The sequence below is a fragment of the Ruditapes philippinarum genome, unplaced genomic scaffold (assembly GCF_026571515.1).
Source record: "Ruditapes philippinarum isolate M1 unplaced genomic scaffold, ASM2657151v2 ctg2927_1_1_1_1, whole genome shotgun sequence".
Taxonomy (NCBI): Eukaryota; Metazoa; Mollusca; class Bivalvia; order Venerida; family Veneridae; genus Ruditapes; species Ruditapes philippinarum.
The window spans coordinates 278,898-304,911 of NW_026866518.1; the positions used below are offsets into that span (position 1 = coordinate 278,898).

The 26,014-nt window shown below is 32.8% G+C and overlaps 2 protein-coding genes across 2 annotated transcripts in view; one reads left to right on the plus strand and one right to left on the minus strand.

The window, feature by feature from the left end:
* Positions 1 to 3,311: 3,311 nt before the first annotated feature.
* LOC132732741 (mediator of RNA polymerase II transcription subunit 21-like) lies at positions 3,312 to 4,336 on the minus strand. Its single transcript, XM_060719242.1, has one exon. It carries the CDS (start codon positions 4,242 to 4,244, stop codon positions 3,819 to 3,821), a length of 426 nt encoding a protein of 141 aa, XP_060575225.1. The 5' UTR covers positions 4,245 to 4,336; the 3' UTR covers positions 3,312 to 3,818.
* Positions 4,337 to 5,481: 1,145 nt separating this feature from the next.
* Positions 5,482 to 26,014, plus strand: part of LOC132732751 (calcyphosin-2-like) — a 33,757-nt gene continuing 13,224 nt past the window's right edge. Inside the window, exons 1-11 of the mRNA XM_060719252.1 lie at positions 5,482 to 5,554; positions 15,766 to 15,873; positions 16,957 to 17,030; positions 18,411 to 18,435; positions 18,918 to 19,031; positions 19,304 to 19,444; positions 21,996 to 22,133; positions 22,467 to 22,627; positions 23,788 to 23,862; positions 24,106 to 24,198; positions 25,107 to 25,200. Of these exons, the coding sequence (XP_060575235.1) occupies positions 5,501 to 5,554; positions 15,766 to 15,873; positions 16,957 to 17,030; positions 18,411 to 18,435; positions 18,918 to 19,031; positions 19,304 to 19,444; positions 21,996 to 22,133; positions 22,467 to 22,627; positions 23,788 to 23,862; positions 24,106 to 24,198; positions 25,107 to 25,200 (1,077 nt within the window). The 5' untranslated portion in view covers positions 5,482 to 5,500. The remainder of the gene's footprint in view (positions 5,555 to 15,765; positions 15,874 to 16,956; positions 17,031 to 18,410; positions 18,436 to 18,917; positions 19,032 to 19,303; positions 19,445 to 21,995; positions 22,134 to 22,466; positions 22,628 to 23,787; positions 23,863 to 24,105; positions 24,199 to 25,106; positions 25,201 to 26,014) is intronic.

The following is a 26,014-nucleotide window of genomic DNA, read 5'->3' on the forward strand; positions in this document are numbered from 1 at the left end:
TGTCCTTCCATCTGTCTATCCATAAGCCACACTAATGTCAGTTAAATAACTTGAGAACTATTATTATGTGCTGTCTTAATATTTACTGATGATGGTCATGGCCAGTGGATGACCAGTCATTAAATCAGAAGTTAAGGTCACGATGACACTGTAAAATTCCTTGTCTGACTTGGTAGGGTCATGACCAGTAGATGACCCTTATTAATGTTGAGGTCATTTAGTCAGAGGTCATTGTTGCAGTAAAACTTAATGGAATACCTATGTCTGCTCAATAACTTGAGAAGGAAACCTTGGTTTGTGAAAATTGGTAGGGACATTGCCCATCACCAGTAAATGACCCCTTTTGATTTTGAGGTCATTTGTCAAAGGACAAGGACACTAGAACTTGAAAAAAAAACTTATTTGATTATAAATAACTTGCTTTTGTTGTTTTATTTCATAATTCAATCAAGTCCTATCACATTTTAACATTGTACATCTTGCTAGAGCACATACTTTACTTAGGGCATATAATTCTCTGAAACACAGAGCTTTTATATTTTTATACCAACAAAGATTTATTGTCGATACGTTTTGCATATGAAAATATTTATTTACTTGTTTAAAGTTTGCCATTATTAAGACATGTATTTTTCTTTTTTTTTCCCCAAGTATCTTTATTAAAAAAAGAGTTAACATATAAATTTGAGTTGTGTTTTATTTCTTTATCTTATAATGACAATGAAATGAGCCGCGTCCAACAAAACCAACGCAATGCGTTTGTGACCAGCATGGATCCAGACCAGCCTGCGCATCAGCTATCAGTTTCTCTACTTGTAACAGGGTTTGTTAGGGAACAGCATGGATCCTGATCAGACTGCACGGATGCGCAGGCTGGTCGGGATCCATCCTGGTCGCAAACGCATTACGTTGGTTTTGTCGTGACGTGGCTCAAATAATCATTGAATATTTCTCATCCTCTACATGATTTATATTTTCATCACCAGAGACAAAGATGTACAAAAGTAGCTTTGAGGAAAAGATTGTTTGTATCAGGCATCAACAATGCAGTTAAACATATCTATTTCTGAAACTACTGAAAACGCAATGATTTTACTGTGTATGATTTACAGTTGCAGTTGAATATCAATAAGTAAATGTAAAGATAAAATTATGTCTGATGAATAACTGAACATCTTTCAATAATGTAATTAAAATTTTGATAAATGTGTCCTTTTTTCTTTTGTTTTTAAAGCATTACCGTTTTAACATGTTGCTTGCACCTAAGCATAACATTTTTAAATGGTGCAAAACATTTTTTAGCTTTCATAAAAGGTCATGTCTGTAAGTTTGTCACATTTCTTTATTATGCTTTAAAGTGAGAACTGAAGGACAAAACCCTCAAAAGGAGAATTATGCATGTGACCTTAAGAGCTGCCAGTAGAAAAGGAGCTTGATAATCAACGAAAACTGCATTCAAAATCCAGGACATATAATGCTTTTAAATGCAAATAATGTTATTTGCAAAGAATTAAGTCATCTGAATGAACATTTGTTTTTCTGGTATAAGAAAATGATTTCAGACTGGTAAATTTATCTTATGAAAATGGACTATTTATAGATAAAATTTGAATAACAATTTTATTAAAGTTATAAAATTTATATCATGTTTGGGCGTGTCCTGAAAGATTTTGTCAATAGTGAATATTGTATGCCATAATCTTGTCTTAGAGTATTGAGAATACTAATACAGAAAAGTTATTATGATACTAGTTATATACTTTCTTAACCACAAAAATATTCGCAAAACATGATTTTATGATTGCACAAAAGTTTATGTCTGCCAAAATGCCATCCTTATGAAAAACGCTAAATTGCATAGATCTGAGGAATATTTCTAGAAATATTATACAGTATTATTCCTTTAAAATCCCTTATTCCTTGACTATGAGGCTGAAGAAATGTTAGAAGTTTAAATGTAAGGAAATGTTCATAGTTTTTAAACCAAAAAATTTCTAAGCTCATAAAGTAGGATACTGTGAAATCATTTGTATTTGTGGGCATGAAATTTTGTGGTTTTATCAGAACGTGGGTTCTTTCCTGCCTGGATTTTTATTTTCTTGTAAAAAATAAATAAGCAATGGAAAGTAATCTTTCACTTAATCACCGCGCTGTTTTACTTACTACGTGTATATAACACAGCTCTTGTCAATAAATTTAATCCTTGCCTCTGGGAGTAACACAGTTACTGCCGATAATTGACAGCAATTAACACGTTTGTGTGACATGATATGCAGCTCCATTGGTAACACTGCCCCTATAATTCACTAATGTAAACATCGCAAAAATTATACAACATCTGCCACTTTTTAAGTTTACACCCTGAATCGGTCCAACACTACACACTACATCACATCGACTGTAAATTTATATGCATACAAATTAATACGAGCAAGTGGCTCAACACAGATTCAAGTCTTCTTTGATATTTTTGGAATAGCAGTCACACAAATACAATTATTATACATATTGAAATATATTTAAATAACCATATAAACACTAGTCGTGTAAAGTTTTATCAGCGTTAATTAATGCACTGGGTTCCCATATTTACTCGATTATGCTATGTCACGTATTCTGGCTAACACAATCAAGTAGCTGACAACGATGAAGTAGTCCCCCTGATTTTTATATGTGACGAACATTTGTAACAGCAAATTGAAGACAATTACAATCGATTTTTTTTCAAGTTTCTTAAATATTGCAAAACCAAACTATTTTTGGATTAAATTTGTCACTGACCTGATTATTAGTATTCATTCATACCACAAAAATCGGCCGGAAAAGCGCCGACACATGTTGTGATATATGGAACAGAGACATGGTAAGAAGTATTTGTTGAGATAAAATTTCGTCGGGTCTTAAATTCGTGGATTGACCTATCCACGAAAACCACGAATAATAATGATTTCACAGTAACTCAGTTAAAATACCTACTGAAGATCATGTGTCTTTGATAGTGACCTATATTTGTGATGAAGTCTAATGAATTCTAAGACATATTAAGTTGTAAGTCTAGTTTTATCAAAACACCCAGACATGTCCCATAAGATACATTGTAGCATGTAGATGACACCTATTTTCAGTGAACCGTGTACAATAAACAAACTGGATATAGACAACAAATTTATTGATGCCTGGAATAAATCAATTAATTCAAAGATTTTCAAAAATGTGGACATTTTTTGAGATCTACAGCAATTGTTTTTCACATTTAAAGGCATGCTTGAGTTATGCATATGTCAAATCACAACATAAACAATAATGAATACTTATATACGGCTTTACAGCAATTTTATTTCTGGTATCATTATAATGAATACTTATATACGACTTTACAGCAATTTTATTTCTGGTATCATTATGGTAATTCTAATTGTCAATGCATATACATTTGTAATGATATAGACACGAAAACAAAACAATACACAGTTCACTGTATGTTGTTAGTCAAATACAATCTCCTTATCATAACACATCCGGGAGAGTTAAAGTCTTAAGTATTCATAGCTGAAAATGTTGCAGTCATGTTCACATAGAATGTTGCTGTTTTCTTAAGTCATGATAAATGTTTGTTAACTTTAATGTTTCGAGAACCTTAAACTGTTGATGTCTTAAAACCATTCAATAGTTTACTTTTTAGAATATATTCATCAGTGTAATGCAGTTTTCAGAATCAAAAACACATTCCATAAACTTGAGTCTTGACAGAAAATATCCAAGTTCCACGCTGTCGACAGAAGATATAATATATCACACTCTGCTCTCAGGTACTTGTATCAAGTTGGATTTCCCATTAGAGCCTGACATTGTAATTGTACTTGAGCAATATCATGTTGAGCTTCTTGAATTTGTTGTAGCAAATGCTCTCCTTGTTTCACAATTTCCTCCAAATTTTTGGCTGCATCCTGATTTTCAATTTCTAAAACTTGTAAACTTTTCAGTTGCAATTCTTGTGAAGATTCCACACTTGGTAATGAGTCTATAAGGACGTCAATGTCTTTGGCTGTTCTAGCGATTAATTTGGAAAACATAGCAGCGTAATCTTCCTGTGGAGGTGGGGGAACTGGTGACTTGCCTCCTAATTTATCAAAGTTCTGAAACGGAGATGGAGGCGCACACTGTTGTAATATTCCGACACTATTACAGAAATGTTCTCCCATCTGATTAACTGCATCCTGCAGCTGTGTCAAGCGATCGGCCATGTCTACAAATAGCTAAGAATATTCAATTTTTAACAATTTTGTTCTTTTGTTTTTAATTAAGTAGAAATTATCACGACGTGTAAATATTACGAAAATATATATTTGTTAACCACAAAGAAAATATTCACACAAAAAGAAAACTCTTATAGCCACACTTTCATTTCGCGGGGTCGAAGATATATAAATATTTAGCTCCATGGCGAGGTGCTATAACCAAAAAATATATAAATAAATAAAATAACCAAAAATAAGAGCAACAGAATGGAATTGTAAATGAAAAAGAAAAAAACAGACTTCACGAAATGTACTCTGCTGTAAAAGAATCCTCATCTTTATGACATTGCATATCGGTAATTCATCTTTGCCATGGAAGGCTCAGCATTTCTTTCTTTATTTTTCCTTTGTTTGTTTGTTTGTTTGTTTGTTTCTTTCTTTCTTTCTTTCTTTCTTTCTTTCTTTCTTTCTTTCTTTCCTTCTTTCATACAGGGGGATCATATGGCAATTTTCCAGCTTTACTTCTTGCCGGTGTTAATTGCAAGGTTGCGTCTCTAGCATGCGTTTCCTGAGTGACTCCCTTCCTTGTCAATCTTGTTTTTCATGTTTTACCAGTGAAGGAATATCTCAGGTGCCTGCATACATGTAGTTCCAACCATTGACATTCTATAAGCTAGCTGAATATAGTTTCCTCACATGAAAGAATCCAAAGTCCCTAGCGATGGATGGATGGAAGGATCGATGGATCGATAGATTAGATAGATTAGATAGATTAGATAGATAGATAGATAGATAGATAGATAGATAGATAGATAGATAGATAGATAGATAGATAGATAGATAGATAGATAGATAGATAGATAGATAGATAGATAGATAGATAGATAGATAGATAGATAGATAGATAGATAGATAGATAGATAGATAGATAGATAGATAGATAGATAGATAGATAGATAGATAGATAGATAGATAGATAGATAGATAGATAGATAGATAGATTTAATACACGGTTTAATAAATTTATGTCTACTATTAACAAAATGGGAACAAGTGATATTTGTCACCCAGTTGGTTTGACTAAAGAACATTTACGTAAATTCCCTCTATATTTAGGAATCTACCTTTCTCAATGGGCATATTATGATACATCTACATCTAAATTTACGATATTCAAGACTATTATTTTTTGTATTTTTAATACTTTCTGGTAATTAAAAGTCATCGTCGATAGAAGCTTGACAAATGCAAGCGTTCATTTGATGTTTGATGGAGTAACATTTTTTACATCTTCTTTGAAATTTATTGTCAACCAGGTATTACTTTTAATCTTCTTATCAGTTTTTTTATTTCTCTAAGTGTACACCTATTTCGTTATGAAAATAGTGTTCATGGTTCAATCTAGTTCCAGTCATTATTCTTTCAGAAACCCACAAAAAAATGATTGCGTTAGGTAGCCGAAAGCATTTATCTAAGTGCATTCTTAATATGAAAAAGGCAAAGCCGCAAAGCGAGCGCGATGTACTTTTAACGTGAAATAGTATGAAATAATCGCTCATTTTTATTTCAAATGCAGTGACGAGTGCGTGTGACGTCACACGTACTGTGTTTAATATGGCTCCACCCCTGTCGTTAAATGAATAACAAGTTTTGAAAATGTTGATAAAACTTTGTTTGTTTACTTTATTTCACTCTATAATTTTTCAAGCGAAATAAATATTATTAAAAGTGAAATAAATGTAAAACTTTAAACGTTTGCGACATTAAAATAGCGTTCTTGATTTGATTGTTTTGCACATGCTGTTTGGCGATACATTGTTACGTCACGTAAACAATACTTTAAACGTCTGTACAGCGTTAACGACTGAATAAAAGATATTGGTGTTCGTATTCATTTTCTTAGTAAGACCATTTTCTTTCATTCTTGATAGTTTTCACAACAAAATTCGACAAAAAATTGTTTTTATACCCCCGCACAACAAAGTTGTAAGGTAGGCCAGTCAATATAAAGATACACCTAGAACTAATTGCAAAAGAATTTTTATCAACACCTCACGAAAGAACTTAATCTTAAGTGCTTACCATAAAAAGTCCCGAATTTTTGCATTTGCAATTAAAAAGATAAAAGCGGTTTTATGTAGCGATTTTTCCCTTTTTAGAACTTGCTCCAACTACGCTACCATACCAGTAGATTTCACGCGCATTTGTTTGTGACGTCACGGAAAATAAGTATGGCGGCGCCCATATTTAATCTAAAACGGCTGTCAACAACCTTCGTTTTGGAACTTCTGAACCGTTTGGGGGTAAAGTTCAAGGTTTTTACTTAAAATCGAGGTAGGATTATATATAACCAATATTTTTTCAGATGTTTATATCATAAATCTTTCGACGATAACGTTTAAACAATAAAGAAATCGGCGAATAGTTCATGCTTGCGTCATTGTAAAAAATTAATTCTAAAAATAAAAATAGAATCTACTTTGAAATTGCATGCAAAAAATCACCTACACGCGTATTATTTAATTTTCTTCATTTGGATTTTGTTATTTGTTTATTATTTATACGAAACAAAGAAAAAAATGAATCGATAATGATACTTCAGTTTTTGACGACATTTTGTACTACGGAAGCAAATACGGAACATAAATCTAACATTTGGTTTATTATTTTTGTTACTCTATTTTGATTTATCTTTCGCGTTTAATAAAGTTTTATCATAGTAGGAACACAAGTAAAATTCAAAATGACTGTTTAGGAATTTCTATGTGTTATTGCCAAATATAATAATATGGCAAGATCATACTGCTAGCTTTTAAAATTTGTTGTAAATTGCGAGATAATAAAATTAACAAACTCATCAAAGTCATCACACTTTGTCTTATTTTGAATCATGGCCATTTTTTTAATTAAGTTTAACTCAACAATCATTAACACTTTAATAAAATAGCAATGTAATAATATCATTTGATATTTTTACAGTTACCTTATTGGGTGATGTTTAATTCATACTTATTAATATATGTTGATCAATATTTACAAAATGTTAAATCGCTTATCTATTTGATCTCCATCAAAAACAGTGATCTTTTGTTCCAGGTGGACGCCAAGTTCCTGAGTCAATCAATGACAACGAATCTTCTGTCCGTATTCGAGTTGGAGAAAAGGGATACTATGGGACATGTGCTGCTTGGGAAAAACATTTGCTTGATGTAGAAATAAATCCAAATATCAATGTTCATGTTTTAACATTTTTGGGACAAAACATTTATAGCAGATATATCTGCTTGAAATAAAAATCTATAACTCCCAAATTTCAAGTCTGGACAGTTATTTTGTGGAACTTTTGCTTGATAAAGTATATTGAATAGAAAAAGATTCCTTTGATACTATCTTGTTTTCGAGATTGGAATTTAAAAGCACTATTATGACAAAAAAATACTGTAGCAGATAATGTTAAAATTCGTCTGCCTTGTGTTTTGACTTACCTTCAGTATTCCAATATACAATTGCCATCAGTGTTGTAACGTTAATTTAAGGACGGACAGGAAAACTTGAAAAGGCATCATGAGGGCATATCAGATAGGAATACATTCAGAAGTCCTGGTTAACCAGAAAAGAAAGGGAACAGAGAGATGCTTTTGAAAGGTCTCTTCATTTACTTACATTTTGTGACTTAGTGTCCAAAATATCAAAAAGTCATCTTCATGTTGCGACAAGGCAAAACATATAAAGAATACTTTGGTTATAATGTTGTAACAAGCATTAATGATGGTTATTGGTGTCTGGTTTATGCAACCATTTGACTAAAGTTTATGTTGGTGGTTGGTACTACGGATCACAACAGTAAGCAACATTGAATTTACCAGAGCACAGTTTAGCCACCGCACCATTCCTGGGGAAACTTTAAGTATTTTACCAGTACAATTTCCTTCATTTACTCAATGAACTGTAACTTCTGTACCAGAACAGACGTACAGTACGAATAACTCATGATCAATCACAACGAAAGTGACCTACACAGTCCTGGAAACCAACCTAGGTCTGTGTAGGTCAGTCTAACGTTCAACCTAATGAGCTAACCGTATGGCCTTCTTATGTTTATTTGTAGATCTGACGATGACCGAAACAACGTCACACTTATCTAACATTTTAATCAGCCAATCAGTGGTAGCTTTTGCGTTGACGAAAATGGAGGATTTCTATTTTTAATCGTTGGAAACCAGACACGTGTTAACAGTTATGCGATTGACACGATTTCGAGTCATTACATTTGAACAAAAATGACGATGCCCTTTGACACTTTTTAGTGTCATTTAGATAAATGGCCTGGATTTAACGCCTCGATACCAAAATTGATAGAATCTAATGTTTCGCAGAAATCATATTCTAAATTTATACTTAATTATTTTTCTAAGGCAAAATCAATTTATGGTTGACGTAAATAATTCTCTGTAAGTTTGCAGAAATCAAAATCGGCAAAAAGTTGAAAATGAGTTGGTGGCAATAAGATCTACATGTAAACACAATAAGACAGATTGGTGTTGGACTGTAAACCGGCCGATTCAAGCAAGGTGAAGGTCACTTTTGTTGTGTTTGATCATGAAACCTTTCTAAAGTCATTTGCATTATACCACTACTCTGGCATGTACGGAGGAAAGTAAAGGCATTTAGTACTGGTCAACTGGTTTACATATCCTGCACAGGAATGGCGCCGTGGCTGAGCTGTGCTGTGGTGAATTTAATTTGACTTGCATGGGTAAATAAGTTAGTATACTCTGTGTATGCCATTGTTACTCAACCAAATAAAAATGAATATTGACATATGTAAATTTAAAACTGGTACTGTTTAAATGAAATCAAAAATACATTATATCTTTATTTGCATTTTTGAAAAATTGTAATCTTTAATTATTTGTATTTTTGATATTTTGTAAAGGGTGGGGAAAAAGTTACCCCAATTTTTATAGACAGTAAATATACTTGTTATACTATTAGTGTAAGTTTATTTGAGATTGTTGAGCAAATATATTTTAAGTTTAAACTTGGCAATTTTGTTAGTATAGCAAGGATAATGTAATCGTTCATTTATATAAACTATATATAAACACAATTAATGAACAAATGTTTTTTTCTTTTTTTCTCAAGGGAACATGCTGCATTTTAGATTAATAATATAAGCCTGACGCCTAACAGCTCAGGCTATATATGCAAACAACCACTAATGAAGGGTAAAACATCTTTAATTATAAACTTGAAACGTTTCATTAACTGATTCACTATCTTGTTGTCGGGCGGGGAGTGGATAAGGTCGTTGGCTTTAAACCATAAACCTCTCACCAATGTATGCTTTAACTTTGAGCCATATAAGGGCAATATTCTTTCATGTGATGCGACTATTCAGCTTGATTGTTCTACTCAGGCGTCCGATTTATGCCTGAAATAATGCACGGCGAGGTCCCTGTGGTCATCATTTCCATGGGTATCTTAAAAGGCGCCATGTTACTTTTATTGTGTTGGTGAGACGGCAGCCACAACTAAAATATATTTCTCGATTCAATTAATTATTTTATCAATTACTTATTACACAACCCTGCAATGCAGCCACTGTTTATCTCTTCGTGATTGTAAGGGACAACTAAATAAGTTCGAATTGCTGGAGTCTATGCACATCTCTATGCTCAAGCAGGTGAGGTTGTCTGGTGTTGCTTTAAGTTTTAACACCCGAGGTTAGCCAACTCATCTTTCATATTTCGTCTCACATGGCCAAATTTGTGTTTGTGCTCCATAAAACCAACCAACCAAACATAATCCATTCTGCAACAATACCTGTTACCATGAGTTAATTATTGTTGGACGTTGCTATGATAGCGCCAGCACGGCAGCAGTCGCACATCATCAGAGACTCATACCTTATAATTATATTTTTGAGTGTTAAAAACGTTCCTTTGAACCATAAAATGGATTTAATGTGTTTTGTTCGATGAAATGACTGTCAAAATCTCATTTACATTAATTGTGTTATCAGGAATTATTTCTGGAATACATTTGTTATACTTTTGTAAAATGCATTAGTGGGTGGGGTAATATTATTTTGCAGTTTAAGTAAAAAGTTAGTAATCATATGATAATTGTATTTATATTGGTTGACAAGATGATTTTGTTATTCATTATTTGATATTGTAATGATATACTTAATACAATTTTAAAATTTACAATAAATATTGTTATGTAAACTGACATCCTGATTTTGTATATTTTTCATGAAATCCAAGGTACCATGTAATTCAGGCATCATTTTCTCAGCAATGGCAGCAGCAAAAGTTCGGGACTTTTTATGGATAAATGTACATACATAGTAGTTTCAGAAAAACAAACTTGTAAAACTTTTGCAATTAGTTCTAGGTTGACCCCCAAATTAGGGTATATTGACTAGACTAAGGGGGTTATAATGGAATCAGCTTGTCCGTCCGGCTGTCCGTCGGTTTTTTCTTCTCCGCCCAATAACATAAGATTCCTTTGACCCTTAGTCTTCATATTTGGCATGGAGGTTAGTCATGATTAGTAGATGACCCCTATTGATTTTGAGGTCACTAGGTCAAAGGTCAAGGTCACAGGGGCCTTGACTTCAAAAAGCTTGTCCGCCCAATAACTTAAGATTCCTTTGACCCACAGTCTTCATATTTGGCATGGAGGTAAATCATGATTAGTAGATGACCCCTATTGATTTTGAGGTCACCAGGTCAAAGGTCAAGGTCACAGGGGCCTTGACTTCAAAAAGCTTGTCCGCCCAATAACTTAAGATTCCTTTGACCTACAGTCTTCATATTTGCCATGGAGGTAAGTCATGATTGGTAGATGACCCCTATTGATTTTGAGGTCACCAGGTCAAAGGTCAAGGTCACAGGGGCCTTGACTTCAAAAAGCTTGTCCGCCCAATAACTTAAGATTCCTTTGACCCACAGTCTTCATATTTGGCATGGAGGTAAGTCATGATTAGTAGATGACCCCTATTGATTTTGAAGTCACCAGGTCAAAGGTCAAGGTCACAGGGGCCTTGACTTCAAAAAGCTTGTCCGCCCAATAACTTTAGATTCCTTTGACCCACAGTCTTCATATTTGGCATGGAGGTTAGTCATGATAAGTAGATGACCTCTATCGATTTTGAGGTCACCAGGTCAAAGGTCAAGGTCACAGGGGCCTTGACTTCAAAAAGCTTGTCCGCCCAATAACTTAAGATTCCTTTGACCCACAGTCTTCATATTTGGCATGGAGGTAAGTCATGATAAGTAGATGACCCCTATTGATTTTGAGGTCACCAGGTCAAAGGTCAAGGTCACAGGGGCCTTGACTTCAAAAAGCTTGTCCGCCCAATAACTTAAAATTCCTTTGACCCACAGTCTTCATATTTCGCATGGAGGTTAGTAATGATTAGTAGATGATCCCTATTGATTTTGAGGTCACCAGGTCAAAGGTCAAGGTCACAGGGGCCTTGACTTCAAGAAGCTTGTCCGCCCTATAACTTAAGATTCCTTTGACCCACAGTCTTCATATTTGGCATGGATGTTGATCATGACTATAAGGTGACCCCTTTTGATTTTGAGGTCACTGGGTCAAAGGTCAAGGTCACAGGGACCTTGACAAAAAAAAGCTTTTCTTCTCAATTGCTAAAGAATGTCCTGTCCGCAATGTATTGATTTTGACATTTTCACATTTGAAGCATGTAGAATACATAACTTAGCAATGCACTGGCTTAGTAACCTCAGATTTAGCAGGGAGGTTGTCCTTGAGCTCTAAATGGCCACTGTTGATTCTGACAAAGTGGTATGCGGGGGTATTCACGCCACGATAGTGGCAGTTCTAGTTATTTATCAGATTTTTCAAACAAAATGGCGCCTTCAATTTTCATTTTACATTTTCCGTTTTAAAACTGTCATTCGATATTTTATACACAGCTTCCATTATTCTGGTTCCCTGTCCAATTATGGTTCCCATAGACGTGCGCGGGTGACCAGTCTACACATCCGTTTTCAGTCAGAATTCCTCAGTTTTTATCGTTATCTTTTAATTCGAAAAGTTGCGATGTGTCCAATTTGGTACTTCGGACTAAAGTTTTCAAAACCATCACTTAGCAGGTACTCGCGTTACCGTAAAGCTCGCTTTGCGAGCAGGCCCTTCGGGCCAGCTCGTCGAGCTCGCTATTACACTACTATTCTTGCATATAAGGCTGGTGTTTTTGTTAGCTTTACCCATGGATGCCAGATGAAATTTCTGGCTGGATGGCAGATGAGTCACATGCTAAATAAATCAAAATGACGTTATTTTAGTATCCTCGACTGATGTATATTCGCGGCATTTGGAACATATGTGAAAAATAATGTGGAATAAAGATATATAATAAATTATACACATAATGTATGCTTACAAGTGGCCTTTTTCAATTTCAAGTCGGTTCAAGTTTCACCAACTTACACTTGTTTTTGTTAATGGTAACTTTAAATAATAAGCGTCTGTCATGACGGCTGCCATATTGGAACTATATGTTAATTAGCAGAGGACTACAATTACGTCATTGTTGGTCAAATCAGTTCACATGACAAATATTCCAGTCAATTTAAAACTGAGAACATATCAATTTTTCTGAAAATTGTTGATTTTTTACATCTATTTCTTATTTACAGTTTAATTTTGTAAACATGTAAGAAGTCGTAAAAAACTAAATAGCGGATGAATTCGATTTTCGTCCCCCCTCATGACCTTCATTTCTGGCAAAAGATTTAAGTAGGTCAAGTGCTTGCACATTGTAATCTAAACATGTGATTACATCTTAAAGTATGATGTTGACATAAAAGTTATAGGTCTTGCAGCAAAATTGTGTCCGGCCCATAACTTTGTTATTTGAAGTCAGATGTTACAACTATTTCACGGAAATGATCACCATATTGAGACAATGTGTCGCGTGTAACATTTGGGTCGCTACCTTGAAGGTCAAGGTCACAGCATGACCTTGCAGCAAAATCATGTCTGGCCCATAACTTCGTTATTTTAAGTTGGATTTTACAACTATTTCACAGAATTGATCACCATATTGAGATGACATGTCCCGCGCAACATTTGGGTGGCTACCTTGAAGGTGAAGGTCACAGCATGACCTTGCAGCAAAATGGTGTCCAGCCCATAACTTCGTTATTTGAAGTCGGATTTTACAACTATTTCACAGAAATGATCACCATATTGAGACAACGTGTCACATGCAACATTTGGGTCGCTACCTTGAAGGTCAAGGTCACAGCATGATGTTGCAGCAAAATCATGTCTGGCCCATAACTTTGTTATTTGAAGTCAGATTTTACAACTATTTCACAGAAATTATCACCATATTGAAACAATGTGTCGCATGCAACATTTGGGTTGTTTTTACACTTTGTCTGTGACATAACTGACACTACAAGAGGTATACCTTCCTGTGTCCAAAACCTATTCGGGGAGCATCACGTGGTTCAACCGGCTATTGTTATTTTATTTGTTAAAAAGTGCGATTTGGAGCTGGAAACTGCTAGGAAACCAGTAGATGTATGTCCCCCATATTTTTTAGCTCACCTGTCACAAAGTGACAGGGTCAGCTTTTGTGATCGCTTTTTGCCATGGCAACCGAAAGAAAAAACCTTTAAATATCTTCTTTTAAAAAACCCAAAGAGCTAGAGCTTAGATATTTGGCATGAAACATCTTCTAGTGAGTGTCTACCAAGTTTGTTCAAATAAAAGCCCTGGGGTCAAAATTGGCGCCGCCCTAGGGGGTCATTGATTTTCCCTATATGTATATAGTAAAAACTTAAAAATCTTCTTATAAAGAACCCAAAGAGCTAGAGCTAAGATATTTAGCATGAAACATCTTCTAGTGAGTGTCTACCAAGTTTGTTTAAATAAAAGCCCTGGGGTCAAAATTGGCGCCACCCTAGGGGGTCATTGATTTTCCCTATATGCATATAGGAAAAACTTAAAAAATCTTCTTTTAAAGAACTCAAAGAGCTAGAGCTAAGATATTTAGCATGAAATATGTTCTTATGGGTGTCTACCAAGTTTGTTCAAATAAAAGCCCTGGGGTCAAAATTGGCCTGCCCCGGGGGTCATTGATTTTCCTTATTATTTATTATGTGTATAGCAAAAACTTAAAAAATCTTCTTTGAAAAAATCCAAATAGCTAGAGTTTAGATATTAAGCATGAAATATCTTCTAGTGAGTGTCTACCAAGTTTGTTCAAATAAAAGCCCTGGGGTCAAAATTGGCGCCACCCTAGGGGGTCATTGTTTTTCCCTATATGTATATAGTAAAAACTTAAAAATCTTCTTTTAAAGAACCCAAAGAGCTAGAGCTAAGATATTTAGCATGAAACATCTTCTAGTGAGTGTCTACCAAGTTTGTTTAAATAAAAGCCCTGGGGTCAAAATTGGCGCCACCCTAGGGGGTCATTGATTTTCCCTATATGCATATAGGAAAAACTTAAAAAATCTTCTTTTAAAGAACTCAAAGAGCTAGAGCCAAGATATTTAGCATGAAATATGTTCTAATGGGTGTCTACCAAGTTTGTTCAAATAAAAGCCCTGGGGTCAAAATTGGCCCACCCCGGGGGTCATTGATTTTCCTTATAATTTATTATGTGTATAGCAAAAACTTAAAAAATCTTCTTTGAAAAAATCCATATAGCTAGAGTTTAGATATTAAGCATGAAATATCTTCTAGTGAGTGTCTACAAAGTTTGTTCAAATAAAAGCCCTGAGGGCAAAATTGGCCCCGCCCGGGGGGTCATTGATTTTCCTTATATGTGTATAGCAAAAACTTAAAAATCTTCTTTGAAAAAACCCAAATAGTTAGAGTTTAGATATTAAGCATGAAACATCTTCTAGTGAGTGTCTACAAAGTTTGTTCAAATAAAAGCCCTGGGGTCAAAACTGGCCCCGCCCAAGTGTTGTCATTGTTTTTAACTATATGTGTATTGTAAAAATTTAAAAAATCATTTAAATTTATTTAAAAAACCCAATGAGCTAGAGCTTAGATGTTTAGCATGAAACATCTTCTTATGGGTGTCTACCAAGTTTGTTCAAATAAAAGCCCTTGGGTTAAAATTGGCCCTGCCGGGAGGGGAGGTCATTGTTTTTTCATTATATGTGTGTAGTAAAAACATCATGAAACATCTTCTAATGGGTGTCTTCCAAGTTTGTTCAAATAAACTGGCCCGCTCCGGGGGCCTATATACCTGGTGAGCGACCTCAGGGCCATCATGGCCCTCTTGTTCAAATTCCCCACATTTTTCAGTTGAGTGGGGGACAATCACCCATAATTTTGAAATACTAGATGCAACACTGAATCAGTGAATAGGAAAATGTTTTGCTGTACTGTAGCATATAGATACTTAGGTTTTTGGGAAAAAATTCTAACAGTCGGTAATGATTTATTAAGTTATATAATATTAATATTTGTTTCTTTGAAAAGTTTTAAATATTTGCTGTTGATTTATTCATTTATTTTTCAGAAAAAAATGAGTTTTTCAGTTGTAGGGACACCTACACCTAGATATGACCGACCTCCCAGTGGACGACCAGGCAGTGCCAGACCTTTGACCTCACGTAATCCTATAACTGTAAGTTATTTATCCAAACGTTATGATATTTTTGGCACTTAAGTTGTTGGCAAAGGTGGTTACAATTTGATATTTTAAAAAAGGTAATTATTTAATAGTCAAAAGTAAAGTGTGTAAAATATGTCTATATCATGGCACGTGAAAATGTTTACACTGTGTAATAAAGTGATTGTCATTAGTGCTTTTTTAGGGCCAATTTGCATGGGGTCCAAATTCGGTCAGATTCAAATTCCCCTTACCAAAAGTAAAATATTTCCCCCTCTTCCCCTTTAACAGTATTAAAAATACTGTAATTCTTTTTTGTTGTTGTTATTTTTTTAAGACCTAACTTAACATAATAGTGAGACAAAGATGGGAATTGTAGTTAAAAAAAGTAATGGTATTGTATTAATATTATCACAATTTGTCATGTATGAATATTATCACAATTTTTCATCAAATGGACTGTTTATCCATTTCTGAATTTCCCTCTCTTTGTAATGCAGTTTTGCACTCTCCATGGTTGATGATTTGTAAAGAAGTTACTGTGAAAATGTATGTCATATGAGGGGTGTTTAAGATAGTGTAAGAAGAACCAGTTCTTTACTAAAATGCTCTAACATAACAATAAGACTTAAGTGAATTTTAGCTCAGCTATTCAAAGAATAGAGACAGATATTGTATTTACCAATGGGTCAGCTTTGGTATCAAATTTGGTTAAGTTTTTGCATGTAAGTTAGTATCTTCAAAACTTCTGAAGGAAATAGTTTGAAATTTCACACACTTACTTGCAAGCTTAATATAGGGGTCACAACTTCTGAAGGAAATAGTTTGAAACTTCATACATTTATTTGAGTACTTAGAAGGGGGTCATTGTTTAAGTCCCATGCTCTAACATAAATTTTGACAGAAATATGGCCCTTTTCGAACTTAGAAAATTCTACATTATACAAAGTCTTGTTTTACTATGAAGCACTTAAAATAGTTGAAAATGCTGTCATACTGACAGCCCTTGTTTTTTCTCTTGTTCATTTACAATTATTTCTGCTACTTGTGAGCTCAATCAAGTTACTGGAGTGTATATAGTATATTTGATATTTATAGGGAGAAGAAATTCCTTCAAGAGCACCATCCAGGGCTACAGAAAAACATGACAGACAATCTGCCAAGCCACAGGGGTAAGTTGCAGCAAGCAAATTGATGAATGACAGTATAGGAAACTGCATCCAAGTTAATATTTATTGTGTTAACAGTTTGAAGGGCTTGTGCTTGTTTTTTTTTTTTTACTTTTTGACATAAAACAATCAACACCTTCAATGTATATGCATTGGTAATTTGGATATTAGATTTTCAGTCTTGTTAATTGTAGCATTAGATTATAGGTATATAATATATAAGGTAACTAGTTACTAACATCTAGTCATTTGCCACTCGCCCATATATGGGTTTTATTTTATAGACGACATTGACATTTTTCTTTTACCTTTAATGAAGCAATTATGACATATCAAAAGTAGGTTGTGCATGTTGCACAGTGGGGCATTGGAGGTCTTCTTACACCAGTAAAGCTGCAAAGTTACAGTTTTGATGTGACTCAACATTGTTATCAAATTATGGACATCTTTATATTGTATTGAAAAATTACTTTAACAGTGGGGGGGGGGAGTTTATGTATGTCATAATAAAAATATTTTACTTTTCATTTCTGTTGATTGGGTTTTTTTCTTTTAGAATACAGGATTGATTTAAAATAGAAAAAAACAGAAAATTAAAGTATATAAACCCATAGAAATTGCTGCTACCCCCTTTTATTCCCCCGGAGATTCCCGGTTGGGCAGATGTGGTTTTTTTACCCCTATTTTAAAAAATGTTTTCCCCAATTTCCCAAAATTTTATTGTTGCCAAAAAATTTTCTTTATGGGGTGAAAAAAAGGGTTAAAAGAAGGAAAAGCCTGTATCATGAATACTTGGGTTTTTTGAATTAAATTTCTTTTTATATTACCCTGTACTAGGTATCTATTAAAAGATTGTTGGTTGTTTTAAAAAATTGTACAATAAATCGTTTTGAAAATCTCAAAATTAATGTAAATGAAAGCAAGGGGAAAAAACTTATTTAAACTTAGTTTAATACGTATACTGCTGATTTAGAGAAAAGAACATTGGTTTGCCAGTTTTGTTTTTGGGTAAAAATCTTTTGTTTTTCTTGACATTTTTTCTTTAATTTTTTGGTTTTAAAAGGGGTTCTTTTTGCAAATTTTAAAAATCCAAATTTGGGTTATTTTGGGGGGGTAAAAATTCATATTTTATTACAATGTACTGTAAATTTAAATTTTTCCCCCCAAAAAAAGGGGAACCCATTCAGTGACTTGTGTAAAATTTTTTTTGGAACTTAAAAAACTGGTCAAATTTTAATGCTTACATTTTTTTGTGTTTAAAAAAAATTACAAAAAATTTTAAAAAATCGTTTTAACTTTAAATTAAATTTTTTAATTTACAGTTTTTTATTTGTTGGGGAATTTTAAAAAGTTTGGGCCAGGTTAATTGGTAGAAGTTTATAGACAGACTCCGAGACAACCAAGTGCGGTATGCTGTCTTATTTATACTTTTGATTTAAAAAAAAAATAATAGCCTGTCCAAATAGTCTTTTGGCTGACATACTTTAAATTTTTATCTAGATATCTCCAAAATTAATAATGGACTGGTCCAAAAGTTGAGCCTGGACAAGTCCATTAAAAATCTTAAGCAGAATAAGGGTTAACATTTTGAAATGCAAGTGGCTGTATCAAGGTTTAAGGATACAGTTAGTTTGTTTTTAAATATTTTATGTACCATGAAGTAATTTTCTTATATCATTTCTGTATAGTCAATTTGATAATAATTTATTTACATATAGGTAAAATGACATCACACATAAGATTTTTTTGCTTTCCAGTAGCTTATAAAGGATAGATTTTTCAGTTTTACATTTATCTTTGCCTTCACCTGTTGTAATGTTGTAATAATATAACAATGACAAAAGGGAAGTATTAAAAATGTATAACATCAATGATTTTATACTGTTTCAGAGAAGTGCAAGAACCAGCCGACCTGCAGGTATGCCAGGACTTGCCTTAGGGTATGATGAAGGTGGAGCACAGTATAGCTCCTCACAGAAACCAACAACGCCCAGACAAAAACAGGTACATGTAAATTCAAAATTCCTTAATGAATTGATAACCTTATGTCAGGTATACCCACAGACAATATATTCCTTGTTTAGGATACAAAGTTTTCAACATTATAAATAAATTTTGGTAGAAATTACTTAAATATTCTTATATTTCAGATTCTTTTAAACAAAATGTTTTTCTGACAAGCAAATCAAGCATTTTATGGTGTATATATATGTATACATAGATCTGCCTCTTTGACAAATTATTGATATTTTAATGTATTTTTCACCACATCGTAGCCAACAGCTTGGGATGCCCCTCCTGTTCCCGACCCTGATAATTGTCCACCACCATCAGAAAGGCAGAAGAAAATGTATCAAGATTATGAGGAGGATATGAAGCAAGCTTATAAAAATAAAAACAAGAATGATTATACCGAGGTAGCTTATTTATATTGCTATCATTTAACCTTTAATTTCTTAAAATGAGTAAGTACTGTGAGGTGTTATCATATAGTGAAAAGGAAAGGTAAAAATTTAGTTACTGAAAATATTGAAAATTTTCATGTAAATTTCTTTTGCAGCAGATTCACAGTGTAAACTTAATACACTGTTTAAATTTTCGGACTCTGAAAAACAAGCGATAATTTGTTAAACAAATATTTTATCTCTACAGCGGATATACTCGTTGGGCATATTACAGATTTATTCAATAATATATTTGATTCTGGTCACTTTCCCGAAATTTGGTCTCAAGGCTTTATAGTGCCATTACATAAAAAAGGCCCAAAAAATACCCCGAATAATTATCGTGGAATAACTCTCATTAGTAATTTTGGAAAACTTTTTACTTCTGTTCTTACTAGAAGAGTTGAAAAATGGTTTGATGATAACAATTTTTTATCAGATGCACAGTTTGGCTTTCGTAGGGGTAGTAGTACAGTCGACGCGGTATTTGTTTTACATAACTTGATAGAACATGTTTTAACTCAAAAAATGCGACTGCCATGCGCTTTTATAGATCTCACGAAAGCAATTGACTCTGTTTATAGAAACGCTTTATGGTTCAAATTGTTTAACATGGGTTTTGATGGAAAAATTTTAAAAATGTTCCAGGCTATGTATACTGTTGTTAAATCATGTATTAAGTATTGCAACACATTCTCAGACTTTTTTGAAATTTCAATTGGTCTCCGTCAAGGCCTGAATAATTCTCCGGTTATGTTTGCACTTTTTTTAGATGACTTAGAACTATATTTACAAAACAGAATAAATTGTGGTTTGTCAATTTTTGAACTTTGTATCATTATTTTACTCTTTGCTGATGATATGGTGTTAGTAGGACATTCTATAGAAGATTTACAATCAAGTCTAAACTTATTATATGAATATTGTACATACTGGGGTTTACAAGTTAATACTTCAAAAACAAAAGTCGTTATATTTAGAAAAAGGGGCCCCTTGAGACAGAACGAAAAACTTTTTTATAATAATGAACAATTAGACATAGTTAATGATTTCAAACTATTTAGGAGTAGTTTTAAATTATACGGGTTCATTTGTTTTACATAATCAATATATTATTGGAAAAGCCATAAAAGCATGTAACGTTCTACAAAATAATATAAATAAGGTAGACTTATCACCATATATTTCTTTACAATTATTTGATTCTTTTGTTGGCTCTATTTGAATTATGCATGTCCTGTATGGGGATTTTTCTAAGTCAAAAGATATTGAAAGTGTACATCTCAAATTTTGCAAATATATTTTAGGCGTTAAGAAAAGTTCCAGCAATAGTGCTGTATACGGAGAATTAGGAAGATACCCTTTATATATAAACAGATATGTTCAAATGATAAAATATTGGTTGAAAAATTCAAATACAAATAATATTATTTTAAAAACGATATATAATAACGCATTAAAACAATGTTTAAATGGTGTCAAAAATTGGACATACAATGTTAAAATATGATTAGAAAATTATGGTTTTGCAGATGTATTTTCGAAACCAAATGAAATTAATATAAATGGAACATTTTAAACAAAGAGTTTTGAATTGCTTTAAACAAAAATGGCAAGCAGATTAAAACAATAATAATGTTTTAAACACTCTTCATATTCTAACCAAATTTAAATTATTTAAATACTATCAAATCAAAATATCTAAGGAGTAGTATTACGCGTTTAAGAATTTCTTAAGTCAAACAGGTAGATATGGTAGGAATATAATAGATAGACAGGAAAGATTATGCCAAGTGTGTCAATGCTCTGAGATCGAAGACGAGTATCATTTTATTCTTATATGCAGTGTTTACCATGAATTAAGAATTCGATTAATTAAACGTTATTTTTATCATAGACCCAGTATGTACAAATTCATAGAAATGCTTAAGTGAAACAATAAATCTGTTCTTAACAATCTTAGCAAATTTATTTATTTAGCCAATAAGAAAAGAAACGATTTATTGAATTCATATCCTAGACTTTAAGACTATGATTATATTCATTATATTCACTGTTAGACACTTTATTAGTGAACATTTGCAGTTATTCAATATCTAATTCATGTTAATTAGAGCTTATTCTCCATATTGTATAAACTGAAACATTAATTATTCTCTTTCATTTGAATACCAACCGTGACAAAATGTTTTATATGTATTGATGTATAACGAGATACATGTATATGTATAAGTTAAATAAAATTTTCTTCTTCTTAAAAAAAAAAAAAATTATATAAACCATTTAACTGGAGTCAGTAAAAAAAACCTTATATCTTTAAAATTTAAACAGTTTTCATAATATGATACTTAGTATATGAGCAAGTTTACAGGATTATTATAGAGAAGAATGATAAAATAGTGAAGCAGTATGAACTCACAATATCTAAAAAAAAGAAATATTATACAATGTATCATACAAGTTTTCAAGCAATGGCATTTGATCATCTTTCTTTTGCGTATTGTATTATGATATATTTTGCCAGGAAGAAATACAGAGGGTTATAGAAGAAGTTAAAGAAAAACATCCTAACCTTGATGTTAATAAAGAAGACATTGTAGAGAAGAGTTGGACAAAGAGACAGACGCAGGCAACAAGCCAGTACCTGAAAAAAATGGAGGCTGTATGTACTTCGATCCTAGCATTCATTCTATTATCTTTATAAATGTTGCCTACATTTGTAACTTTTAGAATGTGATTCATTTGATTATAACATGATAAAAGTGCATGATTATAATATTGTAAAAGTCCAGTCATAAAATAGATGAATTTTTAGCAAAGAAGTTTGTGTGGCACACATTAAAAATGTTGTATATGTAATTTAACATTGACATTTTTTATGGAATGATAATTTTTCATTGAAATTTCTTTCAAACTTTACTACAATATATAATAAAAAATTGTCTTATTTGGCAACAAAAGAATACAATATGTGTTTTTTGACGATATACTTCAGGAGGAGTTATTGGAACATAACAAGAAACTAAAGATGGTTGAGACAGTGATGGCAGATCAACTTTCTCGTGCCGTGATTAGTGATCCCTCTCAGAATGTCAGAGCTCAGATGTCTGCTGGTCGTAGACCAAGAGGAAGTAATAGATCTTTACATGATTCAAAGTAAGTGTTTTTATGTATGTTTAAGAAATATCCCAAACAGTGATTTTATCGCTAAATAAAATCACTGTTTGGAGTTCGGATGGGAGGAAGTATATCACATGGGCAAAGCCGGAGTGATATAATGATGCGCATCCAAACAACAGTGATTTTATAAAGCAATGAAATCACTGCTTTGAATATGACATCAACAAATAAATACTGCCGTACTTGATATCAAGCTAAATTGCGGCTGATTTGTTTCCATACTTATTTTCAGCGCATCACATTTTTAATGGTTACAGCATGTGTCTAATGGTTATGTCACATGTCTAAATATAGGACATCAACAGTGATTTTATTGCATAATAACACTTTCAGTCCTTCTTTGTTCAATAGAGAAAAATGCAGGTTTTTAGAATTGACTGCTAACAATGATTGTGACTTGTTAATGTGACCAGTATAATGTCAGACCAACTTGCATGTAAAAGAAATCTACCTAGACTTGTTACTTATTGGCTGCTTTTATAATTCAATCCCTTGGGATAAAAATGAACAGAACCATTTTCAAAGCAAAGCTAAATTAAGCATGACAAGTGTTTATACCAATGACATAGGTAAACTACATAGGTAATGACCCTTTTTCCTTCATAAAAAAACCGGTACTAGTAAATTCTTTGAAGCAACATGCCTCCAGGATCATGTTAATTTTCATGAAAAATAAAAAAAGGTGTTTAAAAGTAAAATGTTGTGCAGTGAACAAGGAAAGTAATTTACACATTGCAAATGGCACTTAGAATCCATGTAGATAACCAAAGAGTGGTCAAAATATGCAAAAATATCCCATACTGCATTAGTCACACTGTATAATTATGATAATGTAAAATCATTCATTAATTGTTTTATAACATGCAAATTATTACTTGTATCTTGAATGTTTTATGTGTCTTAAAATCTTAGTACATTTTTTCGCAAATTTGGTTTTCTTGAAATATTTTGGCTCATTTGGAGGCATTCATCTTTAACGAAGACTCATTTATTATAAATGTCAGTTCACAATCAAAAATAAATATGTTTGAACTGATACCATAAGTCAAGTCAGTCTTGAAGTTAATATAACAGTGTGTTTTGTTTTAATCTTTTATTGGTGTTTTATGTTCAACAATATTCTCTCTGTTTTCCAGAGTAAGCACAGCTTCTACAGCAACAGAAAATTTACTATCAAAGAGGGTGAGGTTTGGAGCAAGAGTTCTAACTAGGTAATAATCAATTTACTTAGTAAATTACAACCTTTTTTGTCATGTAAAATACTGACAAAACCTTTTGATTTTGTGTCATTTTTCAGCTCTATTATATATTCTGTAAGTTGAGATTTGTGTTATTTTAATGGGATTTAAGGTGTAAAGTAAATAGAAAAAACAACAACAAAGTATAGTGATTGCCGGATAGGAAACTTATTACCTGATTAATATTAATTGAATACAATATGTCAATGTTTGTAGGAATGGTCATGATGCTACCAGAGAACTTACAGGGTTTTTCTTCAGTGTGGACAATACATTGACCATATATGAATTTAGACAGTTTGGGAAAAGGTAAGTTATTATAAAAAATAAATATTTTTCCAGTTTAAACTACTAGAAAAGTTTGTGGTAACACATGGATAGACATTATTGTTGCTAGATACAAAAAAATCAAAGTCATAGTTTTGTTGCTACATCAGTCATTAGTACAAAAATGCCATAAATAAGTGGTTACTGTATGTCAGGAAATTGCTTACTGAATTTTCATGGCATAAGGATTTTGTTTTGATTAATGTCAACATATTTTCAGGTGTTTTAGTAAAATATACAATTTGGTACTTATTACATGAACAATTAAAACTTTAAAGCAGCACGCCTCCAGATACATATTAATTTTCATGAAAATTTTGGAGATGTATTTAAAAGTAAAATAATGTGAGGTGAATAAATAGTGTAATTTACATAATGCAATTGGCACTTACAACCCACAAAAATTACCAAAACATGGTCAAAATATGCAAAAACAGCCCTTACTGTGTTAGTAACACAATAGAAATATGGTGATAAAATACTGCAAAATCAGTGTTAATCGCACATAACATGACTGTAAAATATAACTTTGATCTTGAGTCAGTAATTTTATTGCAAAATAACACTTTCAGTTTCAGTCCTTCTATGTTTAATCGAGAAAAATGCGGCTTTTTAGAATTACCTTTCTTAAAAGTTTAATGCATTTTTCTCAATATTGATTATCTTGATATATTTTGGCTCATCTGGAAGTGTTCAGCTTTAAAATTTGTTCTCAAAGTCAGTTGATTTATGCCTCTTTGAACTGTAAGAGACCTTAACATTAAAATTACATGTATTAAAACGATAGTCTTGTCAGACTACACATGGGTGTAAGATATCTTAAATTTCTGCTATTGACATGGGAAAATTATTTTATTTTGTAGAATTTATCAACATATTTGATATTTCAGTGCCAAAGCTTTGCCATTTATCAGTCGTGGTAGATTCTGTCATTTGAGAGGTCCAAGAGAAGGAGAACCTTACTCTCTTGTAGATATTTGTTCTGTAAGTACTTTATTGTATAAGATCTTATTAGCTCGACTATTCGATAAGAATAAGTAGAGCTATTGTAGTCACCCGAGCGTCCGCGTCCGCGTCGGCGTAACCACTTATGTTAAAGTTTTTGTAATAGTTTAAATATTTTCAAAGTCCATTGACATATGGCTTTGAAACTTTGCACACTTGTTCACCATCATGACCTCAACCTGTAGACAGGAGGAGGTAACTGTATCAAGCATTTTGACAGAATTATGCCCCTTTTTCGACTTAGAATTTACGTTAAAGTTTTTGTAATAGTTCAAATATTTTCAAAGTCCATTGACATATGGCTTTGAAACTTTGCACACTTGTTCACAATCATGACCCCGACCTGTAGACAGGAGGAGGTAACTGTATCAAGCATTTTGACAGAATTATGCCCCTTTTTCGACTTAGAATTTACGTTAAGGTTTTTGTAATAGTTCAAATATTTTCAAAGTCCATTGACATATGGCTTTGAAACTTTGCACACTTGTTCACCATCATGACCCCAACCTGTAGACAGGAGGAGGTAACTGTATCAAGCATTTTGACAGAATTATGCCCCTTTTTAGCTCGACTATTCGATAAGAATAAGTAGAGCTATTGCAGTCACCTGAGCGTCGGCGTCGGCGTAACCACTTATGTTAAAGTTTTTGTAATAGTTCAAATATTTTCAAAGTCCATTGACATATGGCTTTGAAACTTTGCACACTTGTTCACCATCATGACCCCAACCTGTAGACAGGAGGAGGTAACTCTATCAAGCATTTTGACAGAATTATGCCCCTTTTTCGACTTA